This window comes from Phyllostomus discolor, chromosome 5, assembly GCF_004126475.2.
Source record: "Phyllostomus discolor isolate MPI-MPIP mPhyDis1 chromosome 5, mPhyDis1.pri.v3, whole genome shotgun sequence".
Classification (NCBI taxonomy): domain Eukaryota; kingdom Metazoa; phylum Chordata; class Mammalia; order Chiroptera; family Phyllostomidae; genus Phyllostomus; species Phyllostomus discolor.
This window is the reverse complement of record NC_040907.2, coordinates 170,214,903-170,235,155: the sequence shown is the minus strand read 5'-3', so window position 1 is coordinate 170,235,155 and position 20,253 is coordinate 170,214,903. Positions and strand designations below refer to the sequence as shown.

Here is a 20,253-nt window from a genome sequence, read left to right as displayed (position 1 = left end):
GTCAAGGTGAGAGGAAGACTGTATGTAGCCCAGTGGGAAATGCATGTCTGGTCTAGGTTTCCAGCTTCAGTTTGTGCGAATCCTCTCTCATCTCTGGTCGTGGTTCTGCAACCCCTAAAACGCAAGGGCGGGACACATTTTCTTCCAGAGGGGATTCCGCTGCATCTCTGGGGCGGCGGCGCCTCGCAGGGCAGCTCAGATGCGTGGGTGCCGGTCGGGGAAAAGTTTGGAGACAGTCCCTGGGATGGAGATGGCTCTAATACCTGCTGCCTCCCCGGGCCAGCCGCTGCGCAGTTGGCGCCGTTGGTGGGGAAAGGGAGCGAAGAAGGAAGGGCGGGGCCGGCCCCCCTGCACCCGCCCCGCGGCTGGCGGGGCCCCTGCCCGCCCTTGGCCCGGCCTGGCCCAGCCCAGCCCAGCCGGCCGGTCACACGCGCGGCCAGCCTGCCGCCTCCCGCGCCTTGTGCGCCGTGCTGCAGCGCCCAAGCCCACCGCCCGCCCTCCGCTCCCGGCCACAGCGACCCTGCCTAGGGCGCGGGGCAGAGTGGGCATGGCCGGCCGGGGGCCCGCCGCGCTGGTGCTGGCCCTGGTGATCCTGGAGGTGGCGCTGGCTGGGGTGGGGGCTCAGGAAGCAGCCCTAGAGAACCCCGACTACTACGTGCAGGAGGTCTGGAGCCAGGAGCACTACTATGCGCGCCCGGAGCTGGAGCCTGAGTCCTTCTCGCCGCCGCTGCCGCCTGCGGGGGCGGGGGAGGGGGTGCGGGAGCTACACCCGCCGGAGCCCAGGCCGCCCAAGAGGGTGACCAAGCCCAAGAAAGCTCCGAAGAGGGAGAAGTTGGTTCCGGAGACGCCTCCACCAGGTAAGTAACTTTCTGCGCCGGGGCGGTCCGAGGGGACGCCCGTGGCCGTGAACCTCTCTCAGCGCAGCCAGCTGGGTCTGGGGGATCGGCTGGCTTCCTTGTCTGTGTATCTAGGACGGGAGACCCCCACGACCCTCCTCATTGCAGCCCCGCCCCTGCCTTTCTAGAGAGCGTCCTGCGCACCCTGCCGGCCCCTCGGAGCTCCCCAGAACTTGAACCTGACGGGCACCCCCTCAGGTGGAGACAGGGCTGTGCAGCCCGGACGCCGCCGGGGAGCTGGGCACCTCTTGCGCCCAGTTTGAGCGGTGCCGAGCAGAGGATCCCCCTGCCAGACACTCGTCCTCTTCTGCCCAGTTTTCAGTTTCGGGTTTGGGGACGTGAAGGGTTGGTGTGTCCCGGCACAGTGGCCTTCGGGAGAGAGCTCAGAGGTAGGCCTTGACCCAGCCAGGGTCCCCTCAGCCGCCTCCCCATCTCCTGCTTTCTCAGGGTCCCTTGAGTACTCTGCCCACTTAGGGAGCCTCTGCTGGGGAGCCTTGGACTGCAGCCAGACCCCGGTGCCCCCCCCGCCCCCCGGTGCAGAGGGCAAGCTGAGGACACCGGGACAGGCCCGCTTCCCCGGGCAGCCTGGGGTGCCCTGGGTTCCACCCATCTCTCCACCCTCCTGGAGCCCACCCGAGGTTCCTGCCGGCCCTGTCCCGGGAAGTGACTCCCCTTCTGTGTCTCACACGCCCCGTGAAGGGGACTCTGTCTCAGTCGGTGCAAACATTCTTTGCTCGGGTTGCACAGAGCTCCCGTCCTAGTGTTTCAGGATTGCGGAGCGGCGTGGTGATGGCCTTCCCCGAAAGGAGACCCGCTGTGCCTGTGGCACCTTAGGCAGCTCCTGGCGTGGGAGGAATGGCCGTTGTTTGGTTAAATCGTCTGTGAAAGGCTGCAGCGAGGCGGGGGGAGGGGTGCAGCTGGGGGTGGGCAGCCCTTGGAAGGTGCTCTGGGGGGGGGTGGGGGGCGCTGCCCACCATGTTTCAGTTTTGGGCAGCTCTGTGCATCCGCAGGCAGTTCTGTGAGCTGCGCAACCCTGACCAGAGCCACCCGGGACTCCGATATTTTCTGCAGAATTAGGAAAATGAAGGATCGGAAAAGGCACAGTGGAGTAGGACTGGGTAGAGACACTTGTGTCCACAGGACACCTGCCGTGGCTCCATTAGGAGCTGCAAATGTCACCATCTCCTCTGCCCTTCCGTGGCCCAGGGGCGGGCACCCCATCGTTGTTGTTACGGAGGGGAAGGGAGGCACTGACGGTGCGGTAACTTGCTCAGCGTCGCTGCTCGCTTGGGAGATTTGGAAGCCCTTCTCTTGCGGTTTTCAACTCAAGGCTGGTGGTCTAAATCAAATTTGCACGTGTTTTTATTTATTTATATTTAGAGAGAGGGGACGGGAGGGAGAGAGGAGGGGAGGGAGAGGAACATCGGTGTATGAGATGTACATTAATTGGTTGCCTCTTGCACACCCCCAGCCGGCGTCCTGGCCCACAGCCCAGGCATGTGCCCTGACTGGGAGTTGAACCGGTAACCTTTTGGTTCACACGCCCGTGTTCAATCCACTGGGCCACACCAGCCAGGGCGTGTGTCTTTTTTGGAGTATTTTATTTTAGAGGAAGACACGGGTGCTAGGCTGGTGTTTACTGGGGATGGCGGGGTGGGGGGTGGGGAGAAGCCCCAGACTGAGGGTCCGAGGACGGCACTTAACACCGAGGCCTGGGGCTGGGCCCTCAGCTTTGCACACCCCTCAGCCTCTTGGTCTGTGAGCAGGGAGACCGGGCCTGCTCCCTCACTGTGCTTTGCTAATTGTTCTAGAAGCTTTCCAACGAAACCTTGCAGCGTGCCACGGCATGGCCGTGCGAGTCCTTCTGTGAGCCGTCTGTTCATGCCACAGGTCTTTACCAGGAACCTGCTCCACACGCGTGCCAGCTGAGGCTCTGCCCCCGCCCTCCTGGAACAGAAGTCGGGGGGCTGAGACAGTAATGGCAGGTGCACTGAGTGGGGTGGCTGATCCCCACACGGACAACAGGTCCTTGAGCATTCCAGACTCGGCTCAGAGACTGAGCTCGGGGCCTCCCGTGTTTCCGGTGGGCTGTGTGGGACCCCAACTATGCCAAGCAAAGTGTGACACGTGTCACAGACTGTCAGCTTCTATCCTTTGTGGGGGGTGTGCTTGGCCAATGCAATCCTTTACCCTGGACCCCCAGTGGGAGAGACCGGTTTGGGAATGACCTTGACTGTGGGCACCTGTGACAGCTCTGTGCAGCGCAGCTGGGGCGAGAGAACTCACTTTCTCCCCACTTTATGGGTCAGCTCGATGCGCGGACTGTTTGAGAAGTAAGAGACGCACTTGCCACTGCGTCGGACCGCTCCAGGCGTGGGTGTCACAGGGTCTCAGGGAGGCATTTATATTTATGGAAGGAGGAGACACGGTGGGGTGTTCAGCGTGAATGAACTCAGCCCCGGCTCCGTGCTGCGGGTCAGGCACTATCGAGGCCCCGAGGCAGGTGTGAGAGGTTGGACTCAGGGGTGAACAGGAATGCAGCGACACGTATAACCTAATTTAAAAGTCCATCATGTGCTTTGTCTTTGCAGATGATGTTTTCCAGAGAGTCCTTGTCTTTTTTATTCTTTAAGATTTTATTTACTTATTTTCAGAGAGATGGAAAGGGAAGGGAAAGATAGGGAGAGAAACATCGACCGGTTGCCTCTCGCATGCCCGCAGCTGGCGACCTGGCCTGCACCCCAGGCATGTCCCCTGACCTAGACTCAAACCTGGGACCTTCCAGTGTGTGGCATGATGCCCAGCCCGCCGAACCACACCATTCGGGGCCGGGTCGTCCTTGTCTCTCGTGAAGGTTGGGCTCAAGGGAAGACGGAAGGCAAAGGACCTGAGCGTCAGGGGGCTCCGTCTGTGTTTCCCAGGAGGGTTGACCTAAGGAGCCAGGGGCCCAGGGAGTTGGTTGCGGGGTGAGCTTCAGCTGCCCTCTCAGTCTGCCGCAGAGGTTTGCCGTGGGCGTCGGCACTGGCTTGGGGCAGCCGAGCCCTTTGGTTAGTGGAGGGCATTGCGTTTTCCCAGGAGTGGCTGGCGGACTCCCGGAGAGGTAGCACCCTGATATCCCGAGTAGACTTGAACTTTAAAAACTTTTGTCCTTATTTTGAAATATTACAGGCTCACAGGAAACTGCGGAGACAGTGCAATGAGGTCCTGTGTGCCCGTCACCCCCGCCGCCCCCCCCCCCCCCCCCCATGGCAATGCTTGCGCCCGGGGCTCTCCACCGGGGCAGCCGTGACATTTTGGGCCGTGGGTGCGTGCTGAGGGGCTGTCCCGTGCATTGTGGGATGTTTAGCAGCATGCCTGGCCTTGACCTGCTAGATGCCAGCGGCACCCCCCCCCCCCACTGTGACAATGTCTCCAGACAAAAGTCCCCAGTGGGTTGAGAATCGCTGCTACATACAGTATCAAAACCAGGAAGTTAGCTCTGGCTGGCGTAGCTCAGTGGATTGAACTCGGGCTATGAACCAAAGCATCGCAGGTTCGATTCCCAGTCAGGGTACATGCCTGGGTTGCAGGCCACGGCCCCCAGCAACCGCACATTGATGCCTCTCTCTCTCTCTTTCTCCCTCCCTTCCCTCTCTAAAAATAAAATCTTTTTAAAAAAACAGGAGGATGACAAGGCTTCGATACTATTAACTGGATCACATACCCCACCAGTTTTTATGTACCCTCGTGTGTGTACGTGTGTGTGCAAGTGTTAGTGTGGTTCTCGGCAGTCTTACTACACGTACAGGTGTGTGGGACCCCCCTGCCTCCATCAGGACCCAGAGCTGTGCGACCCTTTTCCGAGGCCGAGTGGGACTCAGGGTCACACGGCTTCTCAGGTCCTCATGGTGCACATCACTTCCTCCCAGAGTTTTAGAACTTGTAGGGGACCAGGAGCTCAGCCAACCTTGTTCCCTGCGAGATTCCGGCAGCAGTTTCCTCGGTTTCTGCGGACACCCTTCTCCCGACGGGCTCTGCTCACGCCGGGGAACAGTACTGATGGCCAGAATGTCGTTCCTCGTAGGGGGACTGCTGGCTTCTCTCTGATTCCACGTGGCCAGCTCTTTCTAGCAGAATCCAGTGTTTTCTAGATGCCTGGGGCCGGAATGCTCTGGGCCCCGGGGGTGAGGCTCCGGTCATCACTTTTCATCAGCCCAGGGTGAAGAGTAGAAGAGGGACCACACTTAGGGCGTGCCGGTGGGCTGGGCGTGTACTCAGTTCGCACGTCATCTCCAAGGGGGTGACCTGGGTTCGAGGCCGTGCTGTTTTTAGAGAATAAAATAGAAACAAGAAGCAAATCACGGCTGCATAACCCACCACTTCTTTCCCAAGGGGCAGGAGAAACAAGTTAATAAACAAGTCCCCGAGGAGGCAATTTGGAGATTTTTTTTGGTCCCTCCTCCCTTGTGCCTCGAGTTAGGAGTAGACTAAGTTACGTAGCCTTTACCTTTTGGGTTTTTACCTGTCTGTTGCCCTCCTCAAGGATGGGGGGCGGGGAGTGGCTAATGCACGCATTCGAATGTACGCATTCCCGCACCTCCTCTGCAGCCCCGGTCCGAGTTCCCAGCCGCGGAATTCATGGAGCGGGCAGCCAGCCACATCTGGCTGGATGTCGGTGCCCAGAACCAGAATCTGCGCGTTTGCATTTTGTGCTGTGTTGTGCCCCAGCCCTCGGGGCCGTCACCGAAGACTTGTTATGTGAGCATGCTCCGTTGCAAACAAAGCCCTTTCTGTGTGCGCCCCGAGCCAGTCTCTGGAAAGAGCTTCCGTCCTCAGCCTTGCTCTGCTCTCTCAGGGTGCCGTGCTTCCCCGGACCTCCGGATGGACACCTCTCTCTCTGGGCTGAGGGGCAGGAGAGTGTGCTGGTGAGCGTTTATTTCCGTGTGTATTCTAACAGCGCTCTCAGCGCGCGTGAACAAGGGACAAGAAATCCCTGTGTCACGAGACTACATGCTCACTTGAAGAAAATCCAAAGTGTTTTGTCCAGATAAGCTCCCTACCACATTCCGAGGGCAAGGATGCTTTATTAGAAAGGTTATTTCGTGTACATCAGCAAATCGCTTTCAAGAGAATGGCTCTCTTTCCAAAATGTTCTCCAAAGTCAACTGTTCATGCTGGCAGACCCCCCTGCCTGTGCCCGAGGCTCTGGAAGCCAGGCGTGGTGGCTGATGGAGGGGGGATCCTCGGTGTTAGGAAAGCTGGATTGGAGGGTGCGGTTCTTAAAAACAGTTTCCCATGCGCCTCGAGCATCCGTGGCTGCCAGATCTCGCCGTGGATGATGCCTTCAGTGCAATGGCAATGGCAACCTGGGCCCCGGGCACTTTGGAGGCGAGGTCTCCACTACATGTCCGCAGGGGCCAGGGAGCCTCGCTCCCAGGCTTGGAATTGCCAGCAATGGCTCTGCCCTCAGGGACCTTCCCAGATCCTTGCCACCACAGCTTCCCCTCCTGGATCGTGAAACCCATGAAACCCCCAGGGATGTCTTTGGAGGACCTCCCGAAGGGCTGGTGTCCGTAACTGGCTGGCATCCAGCTCGCTGCTCATCTGGGAACCTGTCTGGGCCCCAGGGACCTGGGATGGCTGCAGTGTTACCAAACACCTTTGATGTTAATTAGGACTCGAGTGCCACAGGTGTTTGCGGGCTAGGCAGTCTGTGCACGGCAGGTGCAGGGGTTCGGCACAGTTTGTTCGGGATTCAGAGAGAGCTGGGACTAGATTTGGCTCTGCCACCTCCGGGCACGAGTGACTTCTGCAAGCCTCAGACTACTCGCTGGGACACGGGACTGGGACTGAGCCGGGCTTCCTGGTGTGAGCTTAGCTGGGGCACGGTGCAGCCACCCAGCCTTCGCAGGGACAGTTCACGGGTACTTTCTGTTCGGTTCCCCAGGGTCCCAGAGGGTCCTGCTCGACACGCAGCCCGGGTTATTGGCATTTCTTCCTCTGAGTTCCTGTCCCTTCCCTTCTTCATGAAGTCACCTCCCACAGACACTCCTGGACCAAGGCCTTGTCTCAGGCGCTTCCCAGGCTGACCCCAAACTGAGACAGGCAAACACCAACTGTGCCCCACACAGTCCCTGGCGCACCCCAGCTGCCACTGTTATGGCTGTGACCCTTTCATCAACGAGTTCCTTACGTGGCTGCAAGTTAGGAAGGTGGCTATGGCTGCACAGAGGCTGGGAGTGACTGTCCCTCATGTCCTGGGACCCTGGATGGAGACCAAGCTTCCTGCACAAAAGCTGGCCCAGAGGAGGACAGAGGCTGATGGGGAAGACACAGGTGAAGAAGGTAGGGAGGGCTTTTGATTGGTTGGTGGTTGGTTGACTGCTTGGTTGACTGGTTGGTTGGTTGGTTGGTTGACTGGTTGGTTGGTTGGTTGAGTTGGTCTAGCCCTGGTAAAAGGCTTAGAAAATTGCACTGGTCCCCCCACCTCTACCCCAGACCCCAGACTGTCCATGGCACTGAGTAGCAGAAGTGAGTGCCTCCTGCAGCCACTCAGCCTCCTTTCAGAATTCACCTGGTCCCTGGTGAGCCCATTTCCGAGGGCGCTGGACAGGCTGAGAAGGGGACAAGGGCACAGGCCATTCCCTCCCCACACCGTGGCCCTTCGGCTGACACCCAGTGGAGCATGCGTGTGCAGCCACTATTGTGTGGGGTTTTCACACCCACCCGCAGAGACCTGCAGGCTCTCCCGGGCAAGGCTCTCTGCAGGTGAGTGTGAGGGGTGGCGCTTCAGAAAGCTGTGATTACTGTCTGTCTCGACGCCCCGAGGTTGCATTTCTGGGGTGCTTCTGAGGACTCCTTGGCGTGGGGCGAGGCCTCCCTGCTGTGTGGGAGCTCAGGGCCCTGGGCTGGACCCTTCACAGGCGGGAGTGCAGAGGCTGCCAGGCTGGAATTTCCTGGGGAAAATGAAAATATGCAGCAAAGAATTTTTCAATTTCTGGGGTTTGCTACTGTAAGCTCCTTGTATAGAGAGGGGAAAAAATGGTTTCCTATCAATCAAGAAGCATTCTATTTATCGCCGCAGACCAAAATAGAACCTGGGGCCCACATGGGCAATTCCGTTTTGCTACTTTTAAGGAATTCGGTTCTGTCACGCAGCCCAGATGGAGATGTTGATTTAATTCTGGCTCCTTCTCTGTATGCTATTTCCACTTGACTCTCTCCTTTCATCTGGACGGACCATATGTTGCCTTCCTTGCTCTAAGAGAGGAAGGGGCTGGGAAGGACCTAGACGGGGAGCCAGACTCCAGCTGTGCCTGGCTCTGCCGGCGCCCTCGGGTGGGTCTCTCCCCCACCCGAGCCTCAGTGTCCCCGCCTGTGAAATAACGTTCAGAGTGAGCTCCCCGCCCTCAGGGGGCACTCACTGAGACCGAATGTTATAATCTACAGGAAGATGCCTGGCAGACTGGGAAGCCCCCTCCACAGGCCGGCTGAGATGTCTCAGCGGCCGGAACGGGGCTCCGGGGTGAGAGAGGCCCGCAGCAGCGGTATCGCTGGTGAAAGAAGAGAAACTGTCTTCCAGTCACCGCGCTCGGGCCCCGCCCGAAGCACCGGCACGTGCCGTGTGCTGTTTGTCCCCCACCCCTGTCCCTGCCGCCGAGGCCGGTGTCACGTGACCTCGTTTTCCTGATGCGGGAACGGGGCACGCCGAGGTGGGGTGGGTCCCCTCCCCGAGGACGCACTGTGGTCCCTGCAGCGACAACCCCTGGGACAGACCTTCAGGCCTGTGCAGCACCCGGAGCTTCGGAAGGTGGCCAGGCCCTGCCTGGTGTCTCTGTGCCTTGGCCACAACCTTCAGGGCTCCTGTCCCCCCGCCCCCACACCCCACATGGTGGTCCCCCGGGGGATCGGCCTGTCGGGGCTGTGGCTGTACACGGGTGCACGTCTGGGCCTTTCTTGTATCCCCGCGCTGAGCGGAGATGTTCTAGTCGTGGGCATGGATCGGGGTGCGGGAGGGGAGGCTGAGGAGAGGTGGCCCTGGCAGAGGGGAGTCACTGGACGGACGGCTGGCTTCGGGGGAGGGCCGGGATGGTGGTGCTTCCTTTCCCAGAACATCCGCCTCTCCTCGCGTGTTTGGTGAAACCGTCCTGCCCTTGAAGTCTTATCTCCCTGCCAAGGCAGAGTCCACGTTCGCCGATTTTATGGCCCTGGTTTGGGCGAATGGCCAAGGGCCCCCAGACCCTCGGTCAGACTCTTTCAGGAGAAGCCACCTTCGGAGGCCGCTGCCTGCGACACTTCCACCCACAGAAACGGCACCGACGCCCAGGTGGCGTCGGGCTGATGTCAGACGCACCCGGCCGGGCTGCCTCTCCCCGCCGGCCTTCTGGGTGTTTGCTCCATTGATGACCTTGACCCGAGGGGAATGCTTCATTTCGTGACTTCCTAGCCTCCGTGGAAGACGAGAGGCCCTTCCAGTGGCCGTCACCACGAATACGATGGAGGGAAGAGGGCCCTAACCTGGGCCCAGTGTGTCCTTTGACGTTTTTGAAGATTTAAGTTTTTTTTTCAATACGTATTTTTTCTTTTTGTGATGGTGGAACAATCAGAAATGATTTCATTAATTGGCACAATCCAGTAGTGGTATTTCAACTTGCTTTATAAAGTCCAGACTAAGTATCGTTCTCCACAGGTCTGCCCCTGTTCTTAACTGTTTGGTTATTGAGTTCCTTCCTTCCTTCCTCCCTTCCTCCTTTCCTTCCTTCCTTCCTTCCTCCTTTCCTTCCTTCCTTCCTCCCTCCCTCCCTCCCTTCCTCCCTTCCTTCCTTCCTTCCTTCCTTCCTCCTTTCCTTCCTTCCTTCCTTCCTTCCTTCCTTCCTTCCTTCCTTCCTTCCTCCTTTCCTTCCTTCCTTCCTTCCTTCCTTCCTTCCTTCCTTCCTTCCTTCCTTCCTTCCTTCCTTCCTTCCTTCCTTCCTTCCTTCCTTCCTCAAGCCAGTTCTCTGCCTGATTCTGGAGACAGAGCAGTGAGCACAGCCAGACACAGTTCCCCCCACGCACAGGCCACCGTGTGTGGTGCATGTGCGGTGGTGCCACAGAGCACAGGTGTGCAGAGCCATGGTGGGCCTGCTGGCACCCCACCCAGGCCCTCTCTCCTGTAGGTACCCTCCCCCCCCGCCACGCCTGGGGTCCTGGCTACGACGGCTCACAGCTGCCTCCATCTCTGGAGCGTTGTCCCCGGAAGGTGACAGCTCCCACTCCCCAATGGGTCGGTCTGTGGCCAGAGCTACCCAGAGGTAGAAAAGCAGCCCCTTGTCCCCGGGGGGGATGGGGGCCCTGCAGTGGGCTGGTCCTGCTCCAGAGCTCCCACGGGGGATCAGGCAGAGTCGGAGGTCAGCTGACAATGCAGCCTTTTGAGCTCCTTACTCCACTCCGCTTTGCTCCCTCCTCCCCTGGCCCCGGGGGCCCTCCCTCAGTGGCCACCTGCACCCGATCCCCTGCACCAGCCTCTGCTCAGGGGCCTCTGGACCTAAGGCAGGTGCTATGGGAGCGTCAGAGGGGGCATGGACCCAGGAGGGGGTGCAGGAAAGCCTCCTCCGGCTGGGAGCTCAAGCCAATTGGCAGGCTCAGCAGGAGTTAACTAGGTGGAGGTAAGGGAAGAGCACTAGGAGGGGGGAGAGCATGTACCAAGCCCTGGGGGGAGGAGACACCCACCGAAGCCTGAGGGGAGGCCCGTGGTCCGGGAGCAGAGGGAGAAGGAGCAGGTGCCGGAGGAAGCTGGAGGGGCCTGAGGCACTGGGGTGGGCAAGCTTCCTAGGGGCCGTGAGGAGTCCCACCCCCAGCCCCCAGGCACCCAGCGGGCCAGGGCTGGGGAGGGCGAAGCCCTGCCCGAGGGAAATGCTAGCTCGGGGGTCCGAAGTCCGAGTTCCAGCTCCATGTTATCATCACTCTCTGGGTCCCAGGGGGGAGGGTCCCAGGCACAACCACATGGCCACCTGCAGTGTCAGAATAGGGACGACGGACCCCCACATGGACGTGGTTTGTAAGGGTGGGTTTATTTCCCTGGGTCCTCACCAGACCACGCTGCTTCTCCTTTAACCAGGAGCACCTCAGCGTCCCAGGCACCTCGCTGGGGACAGGGGACGCAGAGGTGGGGACGGCCGCTCTGCGGAAGACAGCCGAGGCCTCACCGTCCTGGGACGACTGTCACATGCGTGGAACAAAGGCATTCCTCTCTTTCTTTCTTAGGTAAAAATAGCAACAGAAAAGGCGTGAGAGGCAAGAGCGCTGAGAGGGCTGCCAGCGATGATCACAGCGTCCCCGCGGCCCAGGGTGAAGTCAGAGAGGGTAAGTGAGGCCCCGTGGGGAGCCGCGCCCGATGCCGGGCCGCCGCCCGTTGTCCAGCGCGCTGCCGATTCCCACGGGCAGCTGCCTGGCGTGGGGGTGAGAGCCTTCCCGGCCGCCCTGTCTCCTGCAGCACACAGCAGCTCTCAGCCAGATTCTCCCATCATCTCTGCATGTTGCGGAGCTCCTGGGTCCCTTTCCTGCCGCCCCCATCCTGTCTCCCCGAAGGCACGACCATTTCCTGTCTCGTGGGGCCTCACGGCTGCCCCAGCCTCGGGTGCACACACTTACCTCCCCCCGCAGCCAGGCCCAGCAGCCCCCGGGGTCGGAGAGCAAGTGTACTACCTCCGCAGCGGGCGACGCCAGCCTGGGTGTCTCACCGCCGTGTGCAAATGCTGGTCCTCCAATTACTCACCTACCGTGGGACAGCGGAAACCGTTAGTCCTAGACTCACGGGCACACTCGGGCCCACGAGGGATGGCCACTACTATTGTTAACTATCGCCATCACTAATATTTACCTCTATGACTCAGCGGTTTTCAAAGGGGGTGCCGTGAGAATGTTTAAATCAGGCAATGCCTGGCTCAGGGGCACTGACTGCTTTTCCCTTCGCTGGTCAAATAAAAAAAAAAAAAAGACAACAGCCAACAGGACAGTGGCCATCCTGGTGTGAATGCCCTGTCCTGACCCATGAAGGTGCAGGTCATGTAATGGAGTTGGGTCTTACTGGTCACGTCACATCATCAGGTTGTGTCTGATTGGTTAGTTCTTATACATACAAGCACAGGCACCTGATGTTTAGAAAAGTCACTTTGGGGTAAAAAGGTAGGTAATTATTATTATGCTTATTTTGGGGGGGTCAGATCGGCAAAAACAGAATCTATTTTATGGTGCGTGGCGGGATTTTAGGAATTGGTTTCTGCGTGCCACGGCGTGAAAGCGGTTGGGGACCGCCGCTCTGAGCCGTGGGGTCCAGGACCCACTTCCGCTCACGCTAGGAACAGTGGCCGTGTATTTCTTCGCATGTACGCTCTGGGTCGTTGCCTGGCACCGGGCCTCCTATTTTGACACCTCCCACTGCTCCTCTGAGTATTGAGGATATCGTTCTTGTCATTCCTGTTACGTCATTCTCCGTATTTCACAGGCGGGGAGAATGCACCTTGGTGCCACGAGTCCCTTGCCTCAGTGATGCCCCTCGTAAGTAAGTGGCAGAACAGGGAATCGATGCCAAGGTTTCCTGACTCTAGACTTTCTCCTTAGCAGTCCCGCTGCTTCGAAGAACGAGAGCAGTTTGAAGATTTGCATTCACAGAAGCAGGACCCTTCTGGCTGCCACGCGAGCCCTCAGGCTGTGTCACCAAGTTTACAGTCCCCGGGGGAATCACACGTCCCCGTAGGCACAAGGCGATGAGGGGTTCGGGGCTGTGTTTGTAACCAGGAACTCGCCGTCCAAGCAGTCCTGCACAGGACCAAGAGCGCCTCGTAACACAGGAGGGGGTTCAGCAAAGGGAACCCCTCCCGTCAGTCAGCAGACGAGAAGGACTCTCCGTCGTTAAGTGGGCGGACGTGTCCTGTGCTCGTGGTGTCCTGTGCCGGGGCCACCGAGAGGACCCGCGCACCGGGAGGGAGTGCCGAGGGCCCCTGAGAGGCTGGGGCTGCGTCGCTGTGTCTCTACACGGGTGGTCGTGGGACCCCTCCTCGCAGGTGGGCCTTGGCGTGGCTCTCCGTCCCCTGGTCCCCGCAGGCTGATGAAACACCAGCTGTCCTCTGGGATGGCAGGTGCTGAAGCAGCCCTCAGAGGTTTCTCAGGGTCCCTGCTGCCGTCGGATCTGGGCCCGAGAGTTCTTCTCTGTCTTGTTGATTCTTACGTGCATTGAAGCATATGTGAAAATATTTTGTCCAAATTCTTTTAAGTGGCTTCGGCAGAAGGGTTGAGTTGAATTACCTTATGGTTCATCATCCCCAGAGTTAGAAGCTGTTGGAGCTTTCGGAGGCCTTTTCAGGAAGATGTGTCAAGGCCCATTTCTCTACACGTAGGAGCACGTGTGTACACGCAGGCACAGGAAGGTCTGATCTGGCCCCCTCTCCTGTTCTGCCACAGGTACTCTTCCCCACCCCCACATGGGCCCACTCAAATTGTTTCCCTGCCCTTGACCTCTGAGCTCTGGCCGAATGGGCTGGGACCCCTGGTCTCAAAGGCGGCCGTTACGGCTCGGATTCACTGAGTGCCCTAGAAGGGGCTTTGGCCTGGGAAACCTCTTTACATGGCTCTTCTGAGAAACCGGAACTGGGGACGGCCCCGGAGGGAAGGGGAGCTGTGGAGGCCCCTGACATGCACAAGTGGAGGGAAGAGAGATGGTGGCCGCGGAGGTGCTGTTCACGGGGGCAGGGGGCAGAGCGGTGCGGAACACAGGCCTGGGGCCAGGCGGGGTGCCCGCAGGGCGGTGCTGGGTGGCTCGGGGCCCAGGGTGGGTGGCACGGGGCCCAGGGTGGGTGGCACGGGGCCCAGGTTGCACAGAGGGTCCTCTTGGGAGCCTGTGTTCCTTCTCCTCTGTGCCTTCTAGGCTGCACTGAATGAAGGGGTTGGGGTGGCGGGGGGAACCGATGTCACCTACATTGCGTGTAAGGTGGCATTTTATTCAGAGACAGGTGGAGCAGATGTGACCTGCATGTGTCCAGTGTGGCAGACGGAGCAGATGTGACCTGCATGTGTCCAGTGTGGCAGACGGAGCAGATGTGATTTGCTCTGTTTCCAAGGTGTTGGGAGGTACAGACACTGACCACACTGAGCTCTGTGAGTGGGTGGCCTCAGAGGGCTGTGTCAGAGGCGGACGTCACCCCTGGGGAACTTGCCCTTGGAGGGAGAGGCCATGTCCCTGGCTGGCTTAATGACCAAGGGGCAGTGTCAGCTGTGGCCAGGAGCTGAAACAGTAATGCATCTCGGATGTTGTTCTGCAATGGTGCACTTGGCCGAGTTGTCGGTCTAGGCCTCCACCTCTCCCTGGGTGCACACCCTTGGCCACGCAGCTTCTCAGTTCCCTTCACAGAAGGGGAACGCCCTTGACTTTGGGCTGGTCCATGTCCCTGGTTGAGGCCAGTAGGTGAAGACAGAGTGACGAGGTGAAGGGACAAGATGCCCCCTGAACCAAGGGTGTAAGAAGCTTTGCTTGTTGCCAGTGGCTCCCTGTGCCTCTGCCCTTTCCATGAGAAGAATGTGCGCCCTGGGCCCCCGGGCTAAGGAGGCTGCGAGGTGAGTGGGGCAGACAGGCCCCAGCCCACAGCCTGGGGTCGCCGGCTGAGCCCAGCTGGTCTGTAGGCCCCTAAGAAGTACTTGCTCATTGTGTGTCACTAAGAGTCTGTGCTTGCGTGTTACGCAGCAGCAGCTGACTAATACAAAGAGGATAAAGAAGATCCTTGTTTTCTAAAAAGGTTACTTAGCGTTCCATTAAAGGCGTGTTCTGGAATGTATCTAACTGCCTGGTGACGGGCATTTAAGTTGCTCCCGGTATTGTGCTGCTATAAACAGCGTTGCGGTGAAATGACCCCATGCCCATGTGGTTGGCCGTGGGTCGATTGCACGGTGATCCCCCACTTGGCATGCGCAGCCCACTGTGATCTGACTCCTCTCTGGCCTCTGCCCACCTTTCCCCCCAGCCACACAGAGCTTGTTTCTCCCGAGCCCTGTGCTCCTGAAGACCTGGCTCATGTGTCTCCTCCACGGGGAACGGAACAGGCTACTACTTCTCTGTGCCTCAGTTTCCTTCTCCGGAAAGTGGGGATAATAGCCCTTTCCAGGGTTCTTGTGGAGACCAAATAACGTCCGTGGAGTGTAGCACACACAGCCTACAGCCAGCCTTCAGCAGGCATCGGCCGTGATATTTGTTTGCTCTGTGGGGACTTTTTTGTGCCTTAGTTAGGGAGTTAGCAAACATTTTTAAAGGATCAGATCATAAATAGTACATGTCTTAATGGCCGAGAGACAAAAATCAAGACTATTAAGTAGGTATTTAAATAACTATTCAAACGGCAACCCTTAAAATATTATAAAAACCATTCTTAAATCGTGAGTCATACAAACACAGATGGTGGCCTGGATTTGGCCCTCCTCACATGGGCTGTGGCCAGTGAATTCCAGCCTTAGAACTTCAGCGTTCTGCAAATGCTGCCTCCAGGAAGCCTGCCCTGATTGCCTCTATTTCTCTTTCCTGTATGTCTTCCTCATGGTCCCCACCTTCTCCTCGCTCCCATCATGGTGCTTCCTAGGTGTGGCCGTTCTGTCCTGGGAGGCTGTGAATGCTTGAGAGCAGGGCCCGCGTCTGGCCCAACATGCCCAGCGTTGGCAGCTGCACTCGACGAGAACGGCAGGCAGACTTGCTTCCCGAGCACCTGCCCTGTGCCGGCACTAGTCCCCTGGGGGGCAGGCCAGGTGTCCCCAGTGGATGCGGCGTGGCTAGACAGCAGGGCTAGCCCCTGGCACGGCACGGTCTGTGACCCGGAGGGAGAAAGCCTGGTTTCCGGCTATGATGGAAGTGGATGGTTTTCCCAAAGCCCTACCCCGTGGTGAGGGGGAACTGCTCAGTTCACCTGCCTTGTGCCTGGACTGGGTGAGGCCTCAGCGGGGTACCCTGCTTGGGGGTTGGCCTGCTCAGTGTGTGTGTGTGTGTGTGTGTGTGTGTGTGTGTGTGTGTGTCAGACGTGAGGCTTCTCCTCCGAGCCCTTCAGAGCCTCTCCCCGTGGCTGCTCAACCAGATGTTCTCTGGCCCCCGTTCAGCCTCCCCTCCGACATCTGGCACAGCCGTGGGGAGCCCTGGTGCACACTCCAGGCTCCTGACTCTGGAGGGGGCGTGGCTGACGTGACCTCGGCGGCCCCGGCAGACGTGGTGATGCAAGGCTGCATCTGCCTGTCAGACTTCCCTGGAAGGGAGGGGAGGTGCGGGGCAGGGCCGGGGCAGGGCCGGGGCAGGGCCGGGATGGAGCCACACCCTCTGGGGCAGGACCTGGGGAGAAAGCCTGAGGAACCCCTGCCCGGGACAGCCGAGGGCTCCCTGACCTTGTTGTTTTCGGTCTCTGAAATGAACCCTCTGCCTCGTCAGCCTTTTCTAGCCATGCCTCACAATTTGGAGAGGTTTATTGTGGGCCCTGGGTTCACTGCCGCTTGCAGGAGGCTCCGCCGAGTGATTATTAAAACCAGGTGGGCTGCGTGGCCAGCCCGGCCACAGGCGTCACAGGCCTCCGTCCGAGGCCACGGCCACAGTCCACTCGGTGGCATGGAACTGCCTTCCAGGCAAGGGCCTGGGGGGGACAGAGCCCTGATGGGTTCAGCAGTGCCCCTGGGCGCCTCTGAGAGGCTCCGTTCGTCTCTGTCACCCAGTTGTGTCCCCAAGTATGGCTCTGGTCACAAGGTCACAGGATCACATTCTCGGGGAGGTGGGGGCCAGAGCGGCAGCTCCTCTGAGTCATCACGGCCAAGGCCAGCGCGTGTTTCTCTTGCCCTTGGGTTTTGTCCTGCTGACACCCTGACTGTCTGCTGTGCCTCTTCCCAGTGCTCCTGTCACCAGACCTTTTTCATTCCACGTGGCTGGCCCCGGGATGGGTTTAGCAGAAAACCCAGTGCACCATGTCATACCCTGAAACTTTCAAAAGATATTTTTTTCTAACCTCTTGAAGTGGAAGTTGTTCTAAAGTCAATTTTTCCCCCTGGCTTTTGTGAAGCATTCTGACTGTGACAGAAGTGAACGCACCCTGTAGAATATTGGGAACAGGTAGAAAAACTCCAAGGAGAAAATGCAACACCTCCACAGTCCCCCGGAGACAGCCGCAGTCACCATTCCAGAGTCCGTCTCTCCGGTCTCCCCCAGCGTGTGCATGTGTGTGTGCACGCGTGTGCACGTTGATTGGTAAGAGCTCTTCTTGTGTGAAGGGTAAGGGGCCTTGTTCTGTTGCCGTATCGTGCGGTTACCAGCCCTGGAGTCAGGCTGAGCTGCGTTCAAAGCCCAGCCCCCCTCTTACCAGCTGTGTGAACTTGGGCATATAACCCCACCTCTTTGTTCCTCAATGTTCTCAAATATAAGATAGAGACAAGAACAGGAGATACTCATAGGACTGGGGTAAATATTAGCTGAGGCACCCTGCACGAAGCACATGAAACAGTGGCTGTCATGTAACAAGCGCTCAGGGAAGGTTAGCTGTGGTTTATGAAGGTCCCACGGACTGAGCTACGGCGCAGCCCCTCCTGGCAGCTCTCTTTGTTAAGTAGTAAATGGTGCGGGTGTTACCCGGACGTGGAAAACTTCATGAAAGTGATACGCAAGTTAACGAGGTTGGAGAAATGCTCTTTCGGACCAATAGTTCCTTCTCGAGGAGCTTCATAAGCAATACAAGGGAGGGGGGACCCAAAAATCCCCAGAATTTATTTATAAAAATTGTGTATTTATTGTTATGTGCTTAAATTTCAGTCACCTTCCAAGTACTCTCCATTTGATGTGATGCACCTTTTGAGATTTCCCCCCCCCCTCTGCTCAAAATAGTTTCTGAATTCGTCCATTTTGATCCCTTTTAATGCTTCTGCTGTTTTTTTGTTTCACCTCTTCCTCATCAGCAAAGCTTTCCCTTTGAGGACTTTTTTGCATCCAGGGAAACAAAAAACATTTGCTCAGGGCAAGATCAGGTGAATGGGGGGGCGGGGCACGGGGGTCATGCTGTTCTTGGTCAAAAACTGCTGAACACTCAGTGTGGTGTGGGCAGGTGTGCCCGTAAATCATCCTTCGTGAAATGGGCAGATGCCTTGAAAGAGCCTTAAAAAAAATTCACTGAAGCCAAACACAGCCTCTCACAACAACGCCAGCTGGTACCCCGATCCAGCTGGGTTCCTAGACACTCACCGAGTGGAGGAAGCCTGTACCACAAGGGGCCCGCCCTCTAGAAGATAATCTCAGGGTTTTGGGGGTCCCCTGTCATATGTAAGAACAATGAACTATCCATGGTGATGCAGACATAGTGATTATCAGGTATATTGGCTCATAATAAAAATTCACTCATTTATCAGGAAAAGTCGATTGGGCTTTGGACATTCAGTGGTGAGAAGGCACCGCTGCTGCCCTGTGACGGGTGCAGTGTGGCTTGTACGGTTTTCAGGCTAGGGCAGGTGGGGTGAGGGGGAGGTATGTGGGGGGAGGAAGTCTTGGGCAGCTTCTCAAACGAGGTGGCCGCTGGTCAGCAGGAAGAAGCAGATGAGAGACGCCAGCCAGCTTCCGAGGGGCTCAGAAGCCTCAGCTGGGAGCCCTACACCAGGGCCAGGGCCCCGCTGGGGTCCTGTCAATCAGAGCCCGTGGGGAGGGGTCTGGCTATCTGTTTTCTAAGTCCCCCAGGGCATTGCGATGTTGGCTAGGGTGGGAACTGCAGCCTGGAAGAGGCCGATGATAATGCCGGCGACCTCTGAAGGGTTTCCTTGGGTGGGGGTGTGAAGACGCTTTCTCAGGGCGATTAGATGAAGGCTGAGATCTGCTCCTTTCCCAAGACCCCGAGCAAGGCGCCCCCCCCCCCCCCCGGGGAGCCAGCGACCTCGGAGGCCGGCCCAGAGCCTCTGGACCCACATTCCCCAGCACCCCAGGACACTGCCTCCACACTCTCACTGATCAAAGGGAATGTCAAGTTCAGAAAGGTGAAGGAAGGAATGTCGTGAGTCAGAGCTGCTCGACTCAGAGGCGACGGCAAACGCTGAAGCTGAGGATGGCAGGGAGCCCGTCCCTGGCGGGGCTCTGGACGCCTTGGAGAATCCTTTGCTCCGTGTCCAGCGGGGATCACAGCAGGCCCGCCGGCCTGGGCGCTGCACTGCCCTCTGCCAGCTGGAGGTGCCTGGCCCGGCTCCCCTTCCTTCCCCTGCTGGTGCCCCCCACCCCCCCACCCAACCTGCCTTTGCATGACACCCTTGGGTTCTCCAGTCAAACAGAGGCGGCGTGAAGCCGGCGCCTGGGATTTTGGGTCATGCTTGCTTTTCAAATTCTGACGTGGACACCCGGTAGTGGTGTCACTCCGGGTGAGCCTCTGGGTGAGCCTTAGTTTGTTCTGGGGAGGATGGCCCCTCATGGTTGTGTGGAGAGGAAAATAGCTTCAGGGGGCCTGGCTTGGGGTAGCTGCTTGCACGTTTGCCCGGGTGCTCCCCAAATCGCTACCCTTTTATAGTCCTTCCAATGACTTGGCTCTCGTGACAGCTTGCCCCGACAGCTTAGGTGTGTCGGGTTGGGGTTGGAGTCGAAGCTCCGGGTGTAGAGTTCCAGTTTGAACGCCGTATTCTTGCTTCGCCCTGCGTGGTGAGGATCTCCACGATGTGAAGGCAGCAGACCCCCGAGTTCCTGAAGAGCCGGGGTGCATGCCGCTCATTCGTGGTGGAGATGTCAAGGAGGACCGGTGCCCAGGTGCCGCGGTGCTAACACCCGTTTTGCAAGGTGGCTGCAGTGCTGAGTGCATTCGCAAGGGACAGGTGAACTGCTGTGTGTGCACATCTGTGTGTGGCGGGAGGGGGCGCAGGAGGAGGCCTGGGCCTGGGAAACGGCGCCCGCTCAGCACAGGGTGTCCTGACGTTAGGAGGAAACCGAGTCACCTCGGATAGCTGTCACTCGCTTGCCTGCACGCTATGCATGGCTCACCTCCAACCGCTAATCCAGATCTCCCTGAAGTGTTCCCTTTACACGTTTTGCTCACATTCTCCTCGCCCACAGGTGTCTCAGGATGAGAGTCTTTTCCCTGCTAAAGACAACAGAACCTTGTTTTGCTGGTGAAGAGTGGGTGTGCTTTGGGCCGGCCGTCCTGCGGGGCCTCTGGGGGCTGCTGCTGGGGCAGGCTGGCCGGGAGTTGAGTCCCTGCGGGGTCCCTGCCGCAGCAGCTTCAGCAGGGCGTGTTCCAGCCGTGTGTTGCGTCTGCCGTTCCTCGTCCCTCGGCCGGCAGAGCTGGCTGGGCGTGGGGAGCACGTTTGTGGGCAGAGTGCTCGACCCCTTCCTGTTTTGGGCATGCGTCTGTCTGTGTCTCTGGCACATTATTCCAGA

At 58.6% G+C, this 20,253-nt stretch overlaps 1 protein-coding gene across 1 annotated transcript in view; it reads left to right on the top strand.

Moving 5' to 3' along the window:
• The first annotated feature begins 402 nt into the window (after positions 1–402).
• Positions 403–20,253, top strand: part of CPXM2 (carboxypeptidase X, M14 family member 2) — an 82,025-nt gene continuing 62,174 nt past the window's right edge. Inside the window, exons 1-2 of the mRNA XM_028512868.2 lie at positions 403–857; positions 11,118–11,216. Of these exons, the coding sequence (XP_028368669.1) occupies positions 548–857; positions 11,118–11,216 (409 nt within the window). The 5' untranslated portion in view covers positions 403–547. The remainder of the gene's footprint in view (positions 858–11,117; positions 11,217–20,253) is intronic.